Source organism: Hippopotamus amphibius, chromosome 16, assembly GCF_030028045.1.
Source record: "Hippopotamus amphibius kiboko isolate mHipAmp2 chromosome 16, mHipAmp2.hap2, whole genome shotgun sequence".
Classification (NCBI taxonomy): Eukaryota; Metazoa; Chordata; class Mammalia; order Artiodactyla; family Hippopotamidae; genus Hippopotamus; species Hippopotamus amphibius.
This window is the reverse complement of record NC_080201.1, coordinates 27,728,350-27,749,024: the sequence shown is the minus strand read 5'-3', so window position 1 is coordinate 27,749,024 and position 20,675 is coordinate 27,728,350. Positions and strand designations below refer to the sequence as shown.

Sequence of the window (20,675 nt, the reverse complement as noted above, 5' to 3'; positions counted from 1 at the left end):
GGTCTTTTTTTTTTTTTTTTTTAGCTGTGCGCGGGCTTTCTTTTAGTTGCGGTGAAATGGGAGCTCCTCTTCATTGTGGTGCGTGGGCTCCTCATTGCCGTGGCTTCTCTTGTTGTGGAGCATGGGCTCTAGGCGCATGGGCTTCAGTAGTTGCAGCACATGGTCTCAATAGTTGTGGCTCACGGGCTCTAAAGCGCAGGCTCCATAGTTGTGGCGCATGGGCTTAGTTGCTGTGCGGCATGTGGGATCTTCCTGGAGCAGGGATCGAACCCATGTCCCCTGCATTGGCAGGTGGATTCTTAACCACTGCGCCACCTAGGAAACCCCCCACTTTTTGTGAATGGCACTGACTTTTAGAGACCAGGTCTGCCTCACTTACGAATCTGATTGTTGTGTGTGTGCCCAACCATCCTGGTTTTCCTGGGAGTCTCCTGTTTAATGCTGATCCTGCATCCGGGACAGTCCTCAGTCCTGGGCAAACCAGGATGGTTTGTTTTCTTATGATGGTGTTTAGCTTTCCCTTCCAGCCCCCGGATTTCCTGTAAACTGGAAGTTGTTGGATCTAGAGGCGTGAATAGATTCAGTTTTGATAAGAATGCTTCATAAATAATGCTGCATACTTCATGTAATATCCCATCCGGTGGTACATAATGGCAGTTGTCCACTTTTTTTTTTATAAATTTATTTATTTGATTTATTTATTGGCTGCATTGGGTCTTCGTTGCTGCACACAGGCTTTCTCTAGTTGCTGCGAGCGGGGGCTACTCTTCATTGTAGTGCGCAGGCTCCTCATTGTAGTGGCTTCTCTTGTTGTGGAGCACAGGCCCTAGGCGCGTGGGCTTCAGTAGTTGCAGCACATGGGCTCAGTAGTTGTGGCTCACGGGCTCTAGAGCACAGGCTCAATAGTTGTGGCGCATGGGCTTAGTTGCTCCGTGGCATGTGGAATCTTCCTAGGGCAGGGCTCGAACCCGTGTCCCCTGCATTGGCAGGCAGATTCTTTACCACTGCGCCACCTAGGAAGTTCCAGTTGTCCACTCTTAGTAAAGGTGATGGTTAAGGTGGTGGCCCTCAGAAGTCTCCATGTACTTTTAAATTTCTCTTCCTAATTAACAAGAAAACTACGGTGTTACTTTGATACCATGTGACTGTCCTGTTCCCCAGTAACCTCTCATCTAAAAATTTCAGCATCCATCAGTCACTGTTTCCTGACTCGGTAATTTGTTGTTCTAATTTTTAAAATGTATTTCCTGACTTTGTGATTTAATTGGGGGTTGCAAAATGGTGATTTCCTAATTCTGCCATCCAGTCTATGCTTCCTGGCTCTGGCATTCTTCTGCAAAGGTGAGCTTTCTCTCATCGAGAGGATATGAACCAAAAAGGCCAGGTAAAGACCTAATTCTTTCCCCTCAAATACCAATTTTCATGTAATAGTTACTTCCAATAGTAGAGAAGTAGTTTTGTTTTTTTTTTGAAATTCACTTAATTCAATGTTTTTCTTAATGTAAATTCAGTGTTTTACATTCAGTTCCGTCATTTTCTTTGTAATGCTCAAATTTTCTCCGGTTTGAGCAGTGGGAGTCCCTTGAGTCCTTTTGACATGCTTCCATGAGTCTTTGAGCGCTTCCTTAGATTCTGACAGAAGAGTCCTAGGCTCACCCATACATTTTTCTGCGCTAGTCCTGGAATCAGCCATTTTCAAGGAGCCCTGGTTCCAAGTGGGGAATGGTATTTAGAGACCAAGATCTGGATGCTGGATGTTAGAAGCAAAATCTAGTAGTCCTGTATTCCAGTCTGTGAGCTGTAAAACATTACTACGGTGACAACTGTCCTGATTTACTCGGAAACTGTAACTTTCAGTGCTAAAACCAGGAGTGTCCTAAACAAACCAGGACAAGTTGGTCACCTTAAATTGGCCATATTGTCTTTTATTATCATTTTTTAAATTTCATTGAAGTACAGTTGATTTACAATTCACATTGTCAATACGTGGTAATGATTACGGAAGAATAGTGGAAATTGGGATTGGGACATGTGGACCAATAGTAGCTAAAGTAGCTCTAAATGCTCAGGCAATTTAAGGGTTTATACTAAATGATCTCTTCCAGCTGTAAAATATCTAGGTCTAGGGCAGTGGATCACAAACTTCAGTGCACATTAGTATCACCTTTAAAATCCTGATCCCTGGGCCTCAGACATTCCAATGTAATTGGTTTAGGGAGGGGCTCAGGCATCAGTATGTTTCAAATGCCTCCCAGTGATTCTCACGTGCAGCCAAGGCTGAGAACCAGTGGTCCACTTGGGGCTCTACGTTTCACGGTGTGGTCCCTGGACCAACAGAATTGTCATCACTTAGGAGCTTGTTAGAAATGCAGACTTTCAGGTTCCACCCTAATTGGATGAGACCCTCTGAGGGTGAGGCCCAGCTATCTGTGTTTTATTTCATGTGCTTTCCAGGTGATTCTGATGCACACTCAAGTTTGAGAACCACTGGTTTAGAGTGACAATTCTCAGCCTTGGTTGTGTCAACTGAAATAAAAACATGCAGTGTGAGAGCTGTGAGTTCAGTTTTCTTTGGGGACTTAGTGAGGACTAAAGCCCGGGAGACAGCCTGTCAGAGAGCTCTGAGGAACTGCTCCAAAAAGATGAGGTGAGGAGGTCCGCATGTATGTTATTTTGGAGAAGGGGATACATGCAAGCCAAGCACACATCTTGGTAGAAGGTTGCTGCTGGTCACGAGGAACAAATATCTTAGCTAATGATTTCGGTGCTTTCCTTCCTCCCTCCCTCCCTCCCTTCCTTCCTTCCTTCTTTCCTTGGCTGCGTTGGGTCTTCATGGCTGCACGCGGGCTTCCTCTGCTTGTGGGGAGCAGGGGCTACTCTTCGTTGCAGTGCGCAGGCTTCTTAGTGCAGTGGCTTCTCTTGTTTGGGAGCACAGGCTTTAGGCACATGGGCTTCAGTAGGTGTGGCATATGGGCCCCGTAGTTGTGGCTCATGGGCTCTAGAGTGCAGGCCCAGTAGTTGTGGGGCACAGGCTTAGTTGCTCTGCGGCATGTGGGACCTTCCCAGACCAGGGATAGAACCTGTGTCCCCTGCATTGGCAAGTGGATTCTTAACCACTGCACCACCAGGGACGTCCCTGGTGCTTTTCTAAGTATGGGAAGATCCAACAATCTGGGTTCATACAAAGTTTTCCTGAAAATATGTAACTATCTGAGGGCCTGTTCTGCCTGTTTTCCCAGAGCAGAGTACCTCATTCCTGATCTTCTTCCTGAATTCCTTTCAGGGTGTACTGTAGGTAGAACTGAATGGCAGGCAACATTCTTTGTTTTACAGTTGGCAACATTAGAATCACCTGCAGACCTTTTTTTTTTTTTTTAGCATTTTTAAGCGATTTTTATTTTTAAAGTATTTTTATTTAAGGTATGTATTTTTTAAACTTTTTATTTTATATTCGAGTATAGTTGATTCACAGTGTTATATTAGTTTCAGGTGTACAGCAAAGTGAGTTAGTTTTACATATATCTTCTTTTTCAGATTCTTTTCCCATTTAGGTTATTACAGAATATTGAGTAGAGTTCCCTGTGCTATACAGTAGGTCCTTGTTGATTATATATAGCAGTGTGTATATGTTAATCCCAACCTCCTAGTTTATCCCTCTCCCTCACCTTTCCACTTGGGAACCTTTTAAAACAGATTCCTGGGCGTCAGCCCTTCAGAGATTCTGATTTAATTCTCCTTGGGTGTGGCCCTAGCATCATTATTTTAAAAGCTCCCCAGATGACTCTAATGTAAGGTAAGGATGAGAATCATGGCATAGGGTTTTTTTTTTCCTACAAGCCCAGCGTTTGGCTTGATGAGTAAAAATGCACATCAAGTTGCAGATAAAAACTAACTAGTTGGGAAATATACAGGCCAAATAGCTTGCTTTTCTGCTTCCTCCTTGTCTACATACATGCAGAGTCTCTGAACACTGGTTTGCAGTCCTTTGCAAAGGTTTTCATCCCTTTAAAGCACTTTCTTTCCCATTCTTTCTGCAGTGATTTTGGTGGGTGTAGTAGGGAGTAGGGCTTCGATGCCATCAGGTACTAGTGATCCTAGACAAGCCTTAAAGTTGACCCTCATACGTGGCAAGAGAAAAGTGAGCTTATTTTAATATTAAACTAAGACAGTTGTTCTAAGGGTTGGTCCCAGCCTGCTTTCTACCTGGCTTCTAGAACTGGCTGCTTCTCATTAGGCACATCTTAGAGTTGCTGAACCTCTGAGTGCAAATTTTGCCTTTGCCCTTATTGCGGGTGTGGAGTTGCACCTACAGCTGTGCTTCCCAGTCTTGGCTGCACATTGGACTCCTCTGGGAGACCTTCCAAAAATCCTGGTTCCTGGGACTTGGGCACTACCCCCAGATCTTCTCATTTAATTGGTCTGGGATGTGGCCCAAGCATCTGGATTTTTAAAAGATTCTCCAAAGGTGATTCTAATATTCAGCCAGGGTTATGATCCTCCAATTAAGGTTGTGGTTCCTGAACTTGTCTGCACATTAAAATCCCCTGGGGATCTTTTAAACCTTCCAAAACCCAGGCCACACCGCAGGTCCATGAAATCATCACAATCGCTGGGGTGGGTCACAGGTGTTGGTAATTTTGAAGTTTCCCCAGGGATTCCCATGTGCAGCCAGTGTTGAAAACCACAGGGTTACGGTATTTGATTGGAGGTTGGGAGAGAGACGAGAATGATTGTCAGTTGCTGAGGTTTACATCTGCCAGCCCATCACTTTTAAAATCATGTTGCCAGTTTATAATTTACAGGGTCATTGCCATTTTTCTAAGAAATATATTTCAAAATGGCATGCCATAAAGTAGTCATGAACCAATGGAAGCTCCCTTAGAGCTCACCAATTCATGCAAGTTCGAAAGGACAGTTGAAATGGAATATGATTACGATGTCCCAGACGTTAAAATTTTCCATCAGCTGATTTGATTTCATCATTATGTGTATTTGCACATTATAGTTCCCGTGGTTTCTCGTCCAAGGAGACTGTGTTGGAGTGGCGGGGGCAATGGTGACATCTAGCCCAGAGCCACAAAATGGAGGCGCATGTCAATTCCTCAAGTCCATTCCTAACTGTTAGGGATCCTCAGGGTCCACAGAGGGGAGAGGTGTTTTCTCTGAGGACCTAAAAAAGAAATTTCAATATATAAAGGTGTTGAGATTCTCTGCTTGCATTTACGGATCACCTTTACTTGTAACCAATACAAGGAATATTGAGGAGGAGAAGAGAGGGCAGGTACTTAGCTGTTTAATGGTCACTCTCCTCCAACTGGACTGTAAGATTTGAGGGAATAAGGGGTGTTCCGTTATTGTATCTCTATCTAGCATCAGCCGTGTGTCTGAAATGTAGCAGGTGCTCAGAGTGGCAATATAGCATACTGGCCAAGACAACCAGCTTTGGAATCAGCCTGACCTAGCCTTGAATTCTGGCTCCATCACTCCCTGCTGTGTGACCTAGGGCAAGTTACATAACCTCTTCCATCCTCTGTTCCCTGCCCCTCTAGCTGTAAAAGAAGGGTAATAATAGTACTTCCTTGATGAGACGTAGTCAGCGAAACAATATTTGTAAAGCACTTTGCACATTGCCTGGCGCATAGTTGGCATGGATTAAGGGGGGGAGTTATTCCTAACAATTCAGTTATTTGTTGAAGGAATACATGGATGTGATAGCCTGCTTTCCCTTTCCTCTCTTGAGATAAACGAGTCAAAAGAATCAATTTGGTGTCTGTAAGACTGCAATACTTAATTTCAGGCAAACAAAAGCAAACACATATTGGAAAGAGTCCCTTCCCTGTTGGTGTGGGTGTTTCTCAGCATTTGTGTTACAGTCAGATATTACAGCTTCTAGTAAAAAGTTTAAATACAGTTTGAAAAAAAAATGACGCATAGGAAACAGGTAAGGCCTTCCCGCTCATTTTGTCATCCTCATAATATTGGTTGCTAAAATAACCCACTTGTCAAATCCCTGTGTACTGCTGTGAGACGTGCTGATGTAAGACATATTTTCTGAAAATAACCATGATGAGGTGTTATGAATGAAGGGCTTTGGTACAGAAGTGATAGAGTTCCCTTCTGGGTAGAATAGCTCAGGATCACAAATTGCCCAGACACCTACTAGCTTACCTGTTCCACCTCCTAAAAGGAAACTTGTTTCTAGAGGTGTTGTGTTTTGTTTTTTTGTTTGTTTTTTTTTAACTAAATATACTATAATCGCTGCATGGGATCCTGGGTTGGATCCTGCACAGAAGAAGGACATTAGTGGAAAAACTGGTGAAATCTGAATAAAGCCTTAGTAAATAGAATTGTGCTGATGTTCATGTCATAGTTTTGATCAATGTACTGGAGTTATATGAGGTGTTAACGTTAGGGGAAGCTGGGTGAAGGGTATATGGGAACTCTTTGACTATATTTACAACTCTTCCTTAAATCTAAAATTATTTCAAAATACAGTTTTTTTTTTTAAAACCCTACACATAGTCTTTTAAAAACTAATACTGATTGGAAGCTCATTCTAGAAAAACCCAGTCTGGGCAGGTGTTGAGGCCAGGGCCCCAGAAAGAGAATAGTGCTCATCCAGACACCCAGATATGTGCTAGACGTTTGGCTAACGGTAAGCACCACCAGTCACAAGGTGACGGGGTGGGGCTGGGGGAGAGCATTTAGCATTTCTTTTTCAAGAAGGAATTTCTGGCAGCCTATCAAAAAATAGTTCCTTTCTCTCCGTAGAAGCTAGCTTCGTTCAAAACACAGCAGCCCTACTTAAGAGAGGTCCAAATCCATGTTTCCTTAAACTCCCATCTTGGAGTTTGGTGGGCTAGATGTTCTGAAGGAATTTCTCATGGGAGTGCTAAACCTGAAATGGTCATGTACCCTGATCTTGAGAAGGGGCATGGGAAGAGGAAGGATGCAGTCATTTTAAAGCACCAGCCCCCTTAGCATTCAATTCTTGATTCCCTGAATCAAATGATCTGCAGAGTTAACTCCTGTGTCACTAAAAAGGCAGGTGCCTCAGTAACCTAGGATGAGCAGCATGACAATTTTAAAAAGTGTATTATAATCAAAGGTGTTGTGGCGGGGGGCGGGGGTAGGGTGGAAACTCAAAGGACTGTGGTGCTCTTCAGTCTCTTTGCTTCGTTAGGGATGAACTCTTCGATGTGTTTTCCATAGTTTTGATCCGCATGTGTACCTAGTTCCTATTTTGCTGTTTTCATGTACCATTATTTCACATTCTGGTTCCCACCTGCACAGGGTGAGTCATTGGCATCTTTCATGGCTGTCTACCATTCCATTGTATCGAATAGCAGGATAGTTCTTAGGGCTGGACTTGTTTTTCTGAGCAGACATAAAAGGCCTGCTGTCTCTTAGCACCAGAGGTCTATTTTCGTTCCTGGAAGTGGCGACTCGCAGGAGCGTGGGAGTGCGTGGGATTCCTGAGTCATCATCACACAGCACAGTTTGAGCGCTTTGTTAACATCCCTCTGCCCACCACCCGACAGCAGAGCCCCCCGGGCTCTCTGGTCCCGAGCCAGGCACTTCAGGGGCACCAGAGCGGAAGTACCCGTCCTACGACCCACAGCTGATACTATCTCCCTGCCAACAGCAGGACGTTCCTGCTGCTCTCTCTCTTACCTGGGTACCAACTCCACCTGTGTTTCCCACAGAGCTTAATATGAGAGAAAAGGCAAGGGGGAGTGGGAGGATGGATGATTCTAGCGAAAGGAAAAAGGCACAGGTCAGGGGTGCCATGGCTGCAGTTTTTAGGTGCACCTGTGAACATGGAGTGGGATGGGGGGATGGTTTCAAGTCCTGGAAAGCTGGGCGATAGAGCTTCTGTTCTCTACACCCCTTCCTGTCGGAAATCCAAGTCTGGGCCATCCAATAAAGGGTTTACAGGGGTGAATGACAAAGCAGTGAGTCCAGGCTTGCCCCCTACTCACCCATAGCCAGTGGTGTTTTATAGTTAAGAATGTTAGTTGGCAAAATTCTCCTGAGTGGTGTTGTGTTCAGTGTATTTGGTTAAGTCTTGCCGGTTGCAACTGCCTTGAAAATGAGGGATATTTAATAGGATTCTGGGAGGGAAGAGTGATATGTGAAACACAACTGGGATGGCCCATACACCAAACACTCAAACCTTCAGGGGATTCGTGACTAGGTTAGCTATTCTTGGTTTCCATCTCCAACCCTAAATCACCACAGTTCTTCCTTAACCCTTGTGGTGTACTGACTCTCTGACCCGTGTTCTGCAGGTCATACTGGATACTAAGCCTACTGATGAGACACTACAGCGTGGGTAGAAACAGTATATGAAGAGTGGTGACAAGATTTCAGGAGTAAGAACCATTCAGAGCCGAGGGACCCCTCTACCTATACATATGGAATTCTCTAGTCTGAAAGCCCAGGTCTGTCTTGCAAGACAAAATGGACAAGTACCCGGAGCTTGTTGAATGATGGGCCAGGGTCATATTTGCGAAGTGCATCTGACAGAAACGAGACTTTACAAGTCCTGGAGGAGGGAGGCCAAGACCTTGACAATGAAAGGCGAGAAGGCCAAGGCAACCACTTGCCTGAAAGAAAATTTGCCCTCAAGGCTCAAGAAACTCTCATTCATCTTGGTCCCTGGGGTGCCACGCTGAGACAGATTTGTAAGATGTTTTTGGCAGGTTCCGGATTCTCAAAGACAAGGATATGGGAGGCAGTGGTTGGCAGTGGTTATAGTTACCCTAGATTCTCTATACTCTTTGCACTAAGACATCTCTCTTTGGGTTGTTCTCTGCAGAAAAGAGGATACTTCTCCCAGAGAAGAGGTATAGCTATCGAAGGATCTAAGACCCTCCCCTAATCATAATAATAGTAGCTAACATTTCATGAGCTACTTATTATGTACCAGGCACTCTGCTAAGCATTTTGCTCTAGATTGTCCCCTTTGGTCTTCACGACGAGCCCGTGAGGTACATACTCTTATTCCTGTCTTCACTGGGGGAAATTGCCTGGTCACGCAGCTTGATAAAGGGTTTGGAAAGTATGGTAACAGCCTGCAGCAACAATATTATTCCCTCAAAAATAAATAAGCAAAAAAGAAAAAAATGAGTATGCTGGCTGTATTTGGAGGCTATTCTTTAAATATTTTTGACTGAGAGATTTTATGTAGGAAAATTTGGTTCACACCCAGGAACACATATATTGTACAAAGGGAAGTATACCAATACACTGAAATTCAGTTTTGTCAGAGGTTGTTTCAACCTAAATTCTCCACCTTGCCCATAGGATAGCACTCCCAACCCCTTTTAGCCATACTTTCCCTTCCCTCTTGGCTGAGGAAGTGTGCCTGCCTCATAGACATACATGCCATAAAGAGAAATACGGGTGGTCCAATTTTCTGAAGAACCTTGGTTTTTTGAATTATAGTCTCCTGCCTGATACAGCTCTTCTTCAGTAAAGATATTTGCTGCGTCCCTGGGTGAGAATGATTGTCAGCAGAATTCTCCAGTGATATTTATTGGGAAAATTGGAGGAAAGTAGGTGGGTCAAGAGTGGCCAGAGAAGACCCAGGGAAGGGAAGGAAGACAGCATACTAGCTTGGGCATGCAGGAGATGTGGATTTTAGGAGCATGTCTGTCAGTGGTCAGCTGTACAGTCTTGGGCAAGTCACTTAACCTCTCTGTATCAAATGCCTAATCTGTATAACAACTGGGGTTGGACTAGAGGTTCTGTAGGGTTCCTTCCAGCTCCATGAGTAATAAGCTGAGCCTTAGTCGGAATCCTGTCAAAGACCCACAAAATGCCTGGAGGTGGTCCCCTTGGACATAAGGCCATATGCAATGCATAATAGCAAATTCTGCAGCCTTTGACCGTGTCAGGCCCTCCAGATGGGGTTGTGAGACTGATCCTTATGTGCCAGGTTTCTCTCTCTCAGAAACAATTATGGGCTAGTTGGTTTATATTGCCTGGTGAGACCATATAGGGTAGGAGTTAAGAGCATGAGTTATGGAGTTGGAACTTTGTTTGAAACCCAGTTCTACCATTTCCTTATGGGTGCCCTAGGACAAATGATTTGACCTCTCCAAACATCCGTTTCTGCCTCTGTAAGATGCTCGTCATAGAACCGACCTCATAGACTTGTGAAAATGAAAGGCAGTAATGTTTGTAAACCACTTAGCCGAGTCTGGCAGAATGGAAGTGCTCACGCACCCGTGTCTGCCGCGACCATGGATGTGCTTATTGCTGTCAACGTCGTTCTCCTGACATGGGCATGGTGAAGCTGCAGCATTTTTCCTCGGTATAGCTTTCTCCTTCTGGTTAGAGTTTGAAAAAAGCATAAGCAGATCTTTCTGGCCTAAAGTTGCTCTGGAGTCCGATGTGGATTTGGTTCCTTGCTCTGCATCTTACAGGCTGTGGGGCCTTGGATACGTTATGTAACGTCTCTGTAAAATGCTGGCAGGTCTACAGCCTACTCCCAAGGGTTTTTAAGAATACGATAATGAATGTGAAGAGCTTAGTGCTGCGCCTGACATCCAGAAGGCACTCGGTAAATGGGGGCTGTGGTACTGAAAGTAACAGCTACAGGAATCGTGACTCATGATCACCACCACTACCACGGCCCTCCTTGGAATGGAGAGTTGAATGTGTTGAAGCTCATACAGTTTTTTGCATACCTAACCTAAGTGTTAGGAGAGACAGCACTGGCTACTCCTGAAGGGACAGCAAAAGAATTGTTGCCAGGCTTCTCAGACAGTGGCTGGGAATTTAAAACGGAGTTATTTTCGGAGGCCTGACGGAAAATGATTCAGCAAAGCGTACTTCTCAGCAGAACAATTCTATTTATTTTTGCCAGTCCTCTTCCACCCAAGAACATGGTTTGGGGGGGGGGGAGGGGCGGGGAATGTAATTCTAAACTGACCCTGTACTTCTAAGGCTCCGTTGCCATTGGTCACCCACAACATGTTGCTAACGAACTTCATCAGGAGCATCTGGGTACAAAGAGTCGGGGCTCTGATCTTCTTTGCTAAGGTCGTCTTCATTCTCAAACGGATGCCCCCTGACTGTTCTTGAGCCTGTTGGTGGGGGTAAGATTCATTTGATGGCTCGAATGTCGATGTACAGGCACAATGGGAGTTCTCAGGGATATTATGTTAGAGTAGGTGGAGTTGTAGGTGGACTGTAGAGGTATTCACAAACAGAAATTAAAAAACAATAATTGTAATGGTTCTGTAGATGCAACCATTTGCTAAAGGAGGGATATGAGATGTTTCTTTGGACTTCCCTCCTTTTTTCTCTTTAGCGCTCTGTTAAAAGTCTAAAAAGAGAAAGAAAATAGGCAGTCACTGCAAGTGAAGCTAAGCACCGGGCTTCCTGTCCTTCCAGGTCAGGAGGGTGTTAGCTACTTTCCAAGGGGTGTAGATTCCCCTCCCCCCACTAGGTGCCCACCCTCTGCCCAGGCCTCATACTTTCTCTCCCTTTTGTTCGCTCCCCTCCACTTAAGGAATACTAACTGTAGGATCCAAAGGCTTCTTCCCTGGGATCTTCCAGTCACATCTCCTCTGTGTCCCAGGTGTCCATTCTCTTCTTTGCCCTTGGTTCTGAGCTTATAGAAATGAAACATGGATTTCAATTTTGCACAGAGATGTAGGGGTAGATTCTGACATCTAGAAAGACACTTCCTCCACTCTTCTTCCAGATTCCTTCCACTCAACTCTCCATTCCCAGAGCAGTACCTCTCTCCTCCTCAGTGTTCCTGTCTAGAGCCCTCTGTGTAGGGATAACAACCCAAGGCTCTGGGGTAGCCTGAAGGACCAGATCCTTTGGAGAGCAGAAGTAACATTATAATATTGACAGTTTACTATTGTGGAGACTGGGGCTAAGGAATACTGAGATGGAGTAGCCATTAGCAACAATGGTCCTTTAAGTCCTCACAGCTTTTTTTTAGTGCCATTAGTATACTGGGAGAAATCATATATTATTATTAAAAAACTTTCCAATAACACAAATGTCCAAGGAAAGGTACCTCGGCTCTTCTCAAAATCACCTAGAATCTTACCCCTAGAGAAAACCACTGCTTGTGTTTGGTGATTCCCCTCCAGATATTCCGTACGTGATGTGTATATACATCACGCTCTACATGTTGTACTCTCACTTGCTGTTTTCCCTAACAGAACATCAGGTTGTGGAAAACTTTCCATGTCAGTAAATACAAGTCAACATTAGCCCTTTGAAGGTCTGCATAGTATTCCATTGGGTGGGTGCACCACAATGTAGCCATTCACCATGGTTAGGCATTTAAGCTTGTTTCCAACTTTTAGCTGTTATACATAATGCTATGATTGAACAACCATGAGCATCCTTTGTGGGTACTTGTGTAATTATCTTTGGCTTCAGTTCAAGACATGAGATGACTGGCTCATAGGGTTTCCACAATTTTAAAGTTCTCGATATCTATCTATTGAGAGAGAGGAGGGGAGAGTAGAAGGGAGACAGACAACTAAACGACTCTCCCTAAAGGTTGTACCAATGTGTACTTCCACCACTGGAAATCATAACCTTAAAGATAACCTGATAGCCATCCAAATAAAGGTCTTGGGGCATCATACTGGGCTGCCAGATGGTGATCCCCAAGCACTTCATGTACTTTTCTTTCTCCTGACCACCAACCATAGTAAGAGAAAAGAGTTTTGGACTCAAATAGGAATACTGTTTCATAAATTGTGAGGGAAGGCCTTTATATCTTTTCTTCTCTGCTAACCACTGATCCAGGATTACCTTCAAAAAGATTGCCCTTGGCATATGGAGCTGGGGGCCGAAAGTCATCTTTCTGATTGTAGCGAAGCTTAGTGGTGTTACATGCACCATCGCCCCCGAGAACATTCACCCTTCTCCATGGGTTCGTCTAAAGCAAATGTTACTGATAAGTTCTTTTTAGGTCTTGTTCTTATATCTCCTTTCTGTAGAGCAGGAAGATGAAGGAAAAAAAGTCAGTTGGTGCCGGAGAGCTCACGGATGAGTCCCTGGGGCAATAACATTTAATCAGCCACTTACGTATAGGATTGACTTTAGAGGCCTAGGTGCCATTGACTGTTGTTCTAGATGCTGTCCTTTTTCTTTGGACATTTGCATCCTGGTAGCAACGCTGGGGAAGATAGAAAGGACAAAGCCATAGTGAAAACAGATGCAAGCTCCTTTATCAAATCCAGCTATCGCTCCATCCCTGCCATATGTCTTTGGAAAATTAAAGGGACAACAGAACAACAGAACATTTAATCCCTTCATTCCTCAAAATCTTGATCACCTCCTGTTGTTCTTTTTCTTCTTCTTTTCCATATTCCTGTTCCCTCCCATCTTTCCTTATCATTGGGATCATCGGGGAACAGGAAGCAGAGAATGTGGGGTACCTCCAGGACATTCATCCATAGAATATTGCCAATAAGCTTCTTAAGGGGCTTTTTCTCCTTTTCTCCTCTATGTGACAAACCAGGAAGTTGAAGCCCTGTTTTGGAGATGCTCTGATACTGATGGCTTAACTCATCCCACTGACGTGACCACTCCAATTGTGCCGAGGGGAGGGTGTACCTAACAATGTTGGGATGTTTGTGGTCACTGCCCTTGCCCCATTTGGGCCAACTCATCTTGAGAGACTTACTCAGCACTGCACAGAATCCATCCCCTCCCAGAACTCCTTGCTTATTTTTGAAGATTGACTTTTGCATGTTCTTATCAGTTCACCTAATAGAGGCAGCCCAGTACCTGTCTGATGAGCATCTTTCCCCAAAGCCTCTGGTGCCCTTAGAGGCTGGGATTCTCGATGGGGGTGGCTCTTGGGGAGTACACAGCTCTTCATATGTATCCCCAATGGCAGATAACAGCCAGCGCAGGCCTTCAATTATAGGCTGTTGGTTCCCTCTTTGGAGGTTTTTGATGGCTGAACAGGGTTCCTGTGACAAAAAGAAGAGTAGGCTTCAGCTCAGGAGGCTGGGACCCCTGGGGTTCACAGTCCCAGTCACCCCCAGCCAAAGAGCTCAGCTACACATAAGTTCTGCTGTGCTTGACAAAGCTCTTAATACTTCCTAGGAGACATTCAGCATTCACTCCTGAGAAGGTAAATGAGAGGTACAAAAGCTAAGATCCTTTAATCAAGGGTAACATCTTGAATGTGCGACCTCGGACAGGTCACTCAAGAGTCTCTGAGCCTTTGCTTTCTTAACCATAAAATGAGGCTATTGAAACTTCCAACTTTAAAGAGCTATTTTGCAGGCCTAATGAGAAAACAGATGGGAATGTGTTATAAAAGCGTGATGTTTATGATCGCTGTTGAGTCAGAAATCATCACTGTAGCTGTTGCCTGGCAGGGAGAGGCCTTGCCTGATACCCAGCATAGGAGGCTGATCACGGACTGGGCCAAGGGAGGCATCAGCCTTGTTTGAGAGGACAAGGGAGGGGAGGGCTGGACACTTACCACTCGGCACATGGACTTGCTCTTGCTCATTAGCTTTTCCAGCAGCAGATATTTAACAATATCACAAGGTAGCAGGGCGTCTTTCTTGTCTTGCTTGTTGGCCAGGCTAAAGCCAGGCATTGGAGAGAGGGAGGGAAGGAGAGAGGAAGAGTGAAACTAAGATAGAGGCCAAGGGCAAGAAAAGAAGGGAAAGAGGGGGGCAACCAATTCTGGTACAGCTGCTGTATATGCAGGGACCAGCTTTTAAGCCATCCCCAGTGAGGTGAGCCAGACATTTTTCTAGCCAGCTCTCAATGAAGGAGAGAATAGCACAAGTAATTTGAACCTGAGATAATCCCCAGGTCTCACGTCTCACTTCCACACGACACATTCAAACTTTAATTAGAATTGCCAACTGGGATAGGAACAGATTTGGAGCTTTTACATCCTCCCCCGAACTCTGTTCATGTTTGAGATGGGGGTGCTAACCAGCAACAAAAAAGGCTAAAAGGGAGTGGGAGAGAGGTGAGACTTGACAGGCCACCTGAATTATTACCCTGGAATAAGAGTTACACAACTGTCAAGGGAGGAGGCCAATGGCACTGAATATACAAAAGAGGGGTTTTCTACCCTCGTCTCAGGGTCAGAGACTGAAGCCAGAATAAAGAAGCAAATGTAGGAAGGCAGTCTTCAGGAAGAGTTGAGGGATGGGTTGGGGGCGGGGTGGGCAGTGTTGGAAGATCCAGATATTACTCTCCATTTCCCTTTAATGCTTGCCTTCAAAATTACCTTTGCACAGTTAGATAACAGGTTCCCCCATGGCAGTGCCTGGTAGAAAGTAGCTCTTAAAAACAGGCCCCAGAGGAGAGGGGGGCCCCTTTGCGCCACTCAAAGAGGAGAGGAGCTCTAACTGGATGTGACAAAGGGACCACCTAGCCCTTTCTCTGTCTACTTCTCTTCTAAAGGCATAAGATGGGAAGGGGAAATTGGACACAAAAGCAGACTCTTACAGTAGAATGGGTTTCCCGGAAACTCTTCTATCAGACAGCAGGCGGGTTAAGATGACCCTCGCTTCCTGAATGCGCCTTAAGTTACTGGAATCCAGAACAAAAACCAGCCCATGTGCCCGAGCATAGTAGTTGGGCCAGATTCCTTGGCTCTTCCTGTCTCCATTCAGGTCGTAGATGGAAACGTCATAATTATCCAGCAGGAGTGTGGTCATTTCAGGTTTCACAGAACTGTCTGTCCTACTGGGGAGGACTATGCATAGGGGAAGAAAGAAGCGAGAAGAAAACAGGGGACTCTAGTTAGATGAAAGAATTTGTTAAACGATGATCTGAACCTTGACTAGAGCCTGCCCTGAGGAATCCTACGGAGGTATCCTGCCATCCTGCTCACACTCACCGATCCATCCTCCTAAACTGGCACTTTGTTCATGCCACCCTCTCCTGGCTCAGTAACCTTCTGTGAGTACCCACTGCACCGAAGATAGAATACAGACTCCTTTCCTTCCTAACCTGTCAGATCCATCGCTTCCCTGACTGGTGTCCAGGGTCCCTCGTACCCAATCTCTTCCTATGCTTCTTGACTCGTTTGCCTCTCCACCCCCAACTCCGCATGAAGGTCTTGCTCTCTCTTGCCTTGAGCCTTCATAAGATGCTATTCCTGCTGGTTAGAACACTCTTCCACTACCCTCTGCTTGATTAACACCTATTTTGTTTTTCTAATATCAATTTAGATCTTGTTTCTTCTAGAAAGTTTTCTCTCACACCACCATCCCCCAGTACAGATAAGGTGCCTTTCTCCTGCGCTTACCACTATCACAGCACATATTACAGTGTTATAGATTCTATGATTTATTTATCTGGGTTATCAACTGCGACAGGATAGGAACCCCTTCAGTTTTATTTACTGTTATATTCACCATGCTGAGCACAGAAGCTGGTACACAGGTGCTCAATAAATATGTGTTGAATGAATCTGATGAATGAATGAACATCCTTTCTTCAAGGCCCAGCTCAAACACCACTTTCTTTAGGAAGCCTCTCTGACTGGCCCAGCTCTCCCTTTTCTCTTGTTGAGCACATGATCTGTTAAACTGGTCCTTCCCCTCATTCTGTGCATGTGCTGTCTCCCCAGCTAAGATATAAACTCTGTGAGGGAGGGGCTCTGCATCTCCTTAGACACAGTAGGTATTCAGTAAATGTTGATCATACCGGTTACTGTGGATGAGAGTATGAAATCCTCTTATGTCTCCTCTGAGCAGCCATGCCAAACTCAGATACGTTCGCCCTTTCAAGGCTATGACCAGACCATACAATCCCACAGGGCATTCCACCCTTCACGTAGCCCCCCGAGAACTGTGGTTCAGCATGACAGTCTGTAGACACATTCCAGTTCTTTGAACTGACAGCACTTACCTGTGCTCATGCTTGGGTTCCTTGCCCCGAATGACCATGGCAGACAAAACAGTTATAGTGAATGATGTTGATAATAATGGCCTATGTCCCAAAATGTTTTATAGCTGGTGTCTTCAAATGTTCACACAAGTTACTACTTGTAGATTGGAACTTCCTCCCTAGGCTGTTACCTGTCATAACCATTTGCAGGCGTTGGGGGGGAGGGGCAAGCTATTGCATTTTGCGTACAGAGGAACCTACTAGATTGACTCTGGCAGTCCTGCATGGGCAGGGGTGGCCTGAGATAGTCTTCAGAATGTGACATCAGTGGCACTTTGCTTCTTAGCCATTAAAAACTTCTCTGTGACGTCACAGCCATAAACCTATTGGTTTATGAATCAGCCCCAAGTTACTCACCAAACACAAGGCAAGTTATACAGTAACAAATTAAATAGACTCCAGGCTCTGTCCTCTAGGAATTAGCATGGAAAGCAGACACGATTCTCATAGGCAAAATACCGTAGGGCTAATTACAGATGAGTGCTTCCCAAAGCTTCCTAGCCATTAGAAAGGCCTGGGGAGTTCTTCAAATATAGATTCCCAGGCCCCACCCAGACTGGATGGGAATCTAGGGGTGGAGCTGAGTTGGGTTCTAAAAATTATCCCCACTTTTATCAGTAATCTTGTGATTGATCCTGGCTCCTTGATTTTCGTGCTGCTGCTTACCTTTTTACCATGTCTGCCACTCAGAGAATTAGGAGAGGCAGAGTCAAGTATGCTGCCTATAAGGTGAGATACCAGGCTGAACCACGGGCTAAAATATGCTTGGGGCTGCCACTCCAAGGGTGGGGGGAGGGGGAGAGAGGGAAAAGTTGGAAAGAGGCAACATGTAGCCTGAGGAGAAGGATCGAATGGGGGAGACTATTCATTCCATAAATGAATGAGTACCTACCTGAAGGTAGTAAAAGTACAGAGATTGAAGATACAGAGCTGAAAGGATCCATCCTTTTTCCTCAAGGGCTCACAGTATAGGGGATGGACTTGCAGTTGTGCAATGATGTTGTGATAAGTGCATGATCAAGGGAGGCACAGAATAGAGTGGGAGCTGAGGAAGGAGACACTGGGCATTAGGGATGACTTTCCTGAGGTCAAGCTTAGGCTGTGTCTTCAGGCATTTTGTGAAGCAGGTAGATGATGGAGGGGATGAAATGCTAGGTAGCAGGAGAGCATATACAGAACGCGTGGGCATGTGAACTAGAATGGCGTGGTGCAGATGAATGGCAAGTCATTTGTTTTGGCTGCATCAGGGGGCCTATGTGGAGAGCATGGAAAACGAAGCTGGAGGAGAAATCAGGGACCACATCATGGAGGGCCTTCATAGTGTGTGGATAAGCAATTTAACTTTTATTTGGACAGCAACTGGGAGGCACTGAGTGGTTTCAAGCAGGAAAGGGCCACGATCCGATGTTTGCATTAAGTCCTTCGGGCAGCTGTGTGGACTGAATACTGGGGAGACAACCACAGACGGCAAGATCAGCCAGCAGGCTGTTTGCTGTATTTCAAAGACATTGATGCTGGCTTCAAGGCGGCCAGAGACAGGAGTCACGTTGGCCCTTTCCTCTACTTTGTAGATTGCTGCCAGGTTATATAAACAACCACCTCATCATAATCCATGTTTTATTTAATAAAAATCAGTGGAGGGCATCCTATGCCAGCCACTGTGCCGGGCTCTTTGACTGATTGGCTTCGTTAGCTGGGGCTTCGCAACTGGAAAAGTAGCTCCCTGCAATTCTGTGTAATGGCTTCCTGAAATGTCACGGTAGTAATCTGGAGACTTGGTATTAAACTAGCATGTCTCTGAACTGACACCGTTTCTTAAGCTCCAACCCTCTATATGAGCTGTCACAAAGAGTTATTGAATGAACTTCATCATCCCACACTTGTCTCTCTTATCTAGACCAAATTCCACTTTAATTGAGCTCTGAACCAGACACTTTCAAACATGCCAGCCTTCCTAATCAACTGCAGTGCTTTACATAGTCTGAGTTCATTCATCCTGACACTGTGAGAAGAACTTCAATTAGGATATCTTGTAAAGGGAGCAGATGACAGACATGACATAAACAGGCTGATAATACCCGAGGAGAGGAGTGTGTGTGTCTGTATCTGTGTCTGTGTGTCTCTGTGTTGGGAAGTGTTTACCTTCAAAAGAGGAAACTTGAGGGTCATGAAATAAGGCTAGGAAGGAATGATTATTTCATTGGTCACCGGGACCCATGGGAGACCTCAACCAGTATCTAATGCTCTCAGTTCCTTACATCTCTGGAATGCCTCCGCAAGAAGAGTCTTGCCTGAGCTGTCCAGTCCCACTATGGCGACGGTTGCATACCTAGAAATGGAAAAGGAAAATGAGCCAAAGCTTTAAAAGTACTGTTACTTCTTAGGCTAAAGAAAGATTATACTCTTCCTTGGTGTTTGGGGCTCCGCCTGCAGTGGTCCCAATGCAGTCATAAAAGGGACAGCCGGGTGGTAGAAGGTGGGGTGGGAACCCCTCTCTAAAGCCTCCAAGGATGCTTTTCTTCCCTGGTTCACTTGCTTTGTAGAATTGGTCATCCTCTCCCCAACCCTTCCCCTCATCTTGTAGATACTACTTAGTCACCTCCCCTAATGATATATATCATAAAGATTTGTCCTTTGAGGGACCATGGGCAGGTACACTGGAGGAAATGGTGGAACAGGTCTAGAGAAATAATTATAGTATTACCTTCGCGGCTCTTCAGTTGCCTTTAGACGAGAACAGCAGCCGGTCAGTAGCCGGAGCATGATTCAGCTTAGTTCTTTAATATTAAGGGAAACAAGGAAACAAGAAATCAGCCCCGTTATTAGCTCTGAACTTAAATCAGCTTCTAAGTACACAGGTACTGAGAAACAGAAAGCCTGGGACTGTCAGAAGTCCATTATTTCATTCTACCCAACCTTGTCCTTGTCATAGAGGGAGGGACTGGTTATCATCAACTCTAGTGGCAAAATGGGGTGATTTCTTATTAAAGCAACCCACACAGGCATAATGGCACCCCTTCAGCCATAGTTCATTCCTGTTTTGAATATCTTCATGCAACCTTGGAGGTGAGGGTGGGGTGGAGAGCTGTCTTAGAGAAGAACCAGCTTAGGTTTCAAGAAGGACCTATTGGTACTCTCTCACTTTGTCCCAGCTTCCCCTTCGCCCCCCACCCCATGTCCTCAAGTCCGTTCTCTACATCTGCATCTTTATTCTTGCCCTGTCAGTGGGTTCATCAGTACCATTTTTTTAGATTCCATAAAAAAAAAAGAAGGACCTATTGGAAGATCTGTTCTAAGTAACAGCTATTCATTGGGCTTGGTTCTCTTACTGCCTCTGCTTCAAAAATGTGGGTGTTGGTGACCCACTATCATAGATTTCATACAATTCCAAGTGCTATAAGGGATTTTAGAGATCATCTACTCTAATTGATTTCGAACAACAGTCCAGGTACTCTACTCTCAAGGATTCTCAGGGAGTAGCATAAGCTCCCCAGGTGATATCAAAGTACAGCCATATTTGGAAGTGACTGCCTAAGTAGAAAGGGTAATGTAGACAATCACTTCATGATTAATCCATGTTGTAGCCTGTATTAGTATTTCATTCCTTTTTATGGCTGAATAATATTCCATTGTATGGATATACCACCTTTTGTTTATCCACTCATCAGTTGATGGACATTTGGATTGTTTCTACTTTTTGACTCATGAATAATCCTGCTATGTGCATGTGTGCATAAGTTTTGTGTGGA

General features: G+C 45.0%; 1 protein-coding gene across 1 annotated transcript; it reads right to left on the bottom strand.

Moving 5' to 3' along the window:
- Positions 1-12,875: 12,875 nt before the first annotated feature.
- LOC130838907 (ADP-ribosylation factor-like protein 13A) lies at positions 12,876-19,689 on the bottom strand. The gene is made up of 7 exons (XM_057712627.1): positions 19,631-19,689; positions 19,185-19,255; positions 15,478-15,727; positions 14,489-14,594; positions 13,780-13,967; positions 13,075-13,165; positions 12,876-12,980 (listed from the first exon to the last, which is right to left on the bottom strand). Exons 1-7 carry the CDS (start codon positions 19,687-19,689, stop codon positions 12,876-12,878), a joined length of 870 nt encoding a protein of 289 aa, XP_057568610.1.
- Positions 19,690-20,675: the final 986 nt, after the last annotated feature.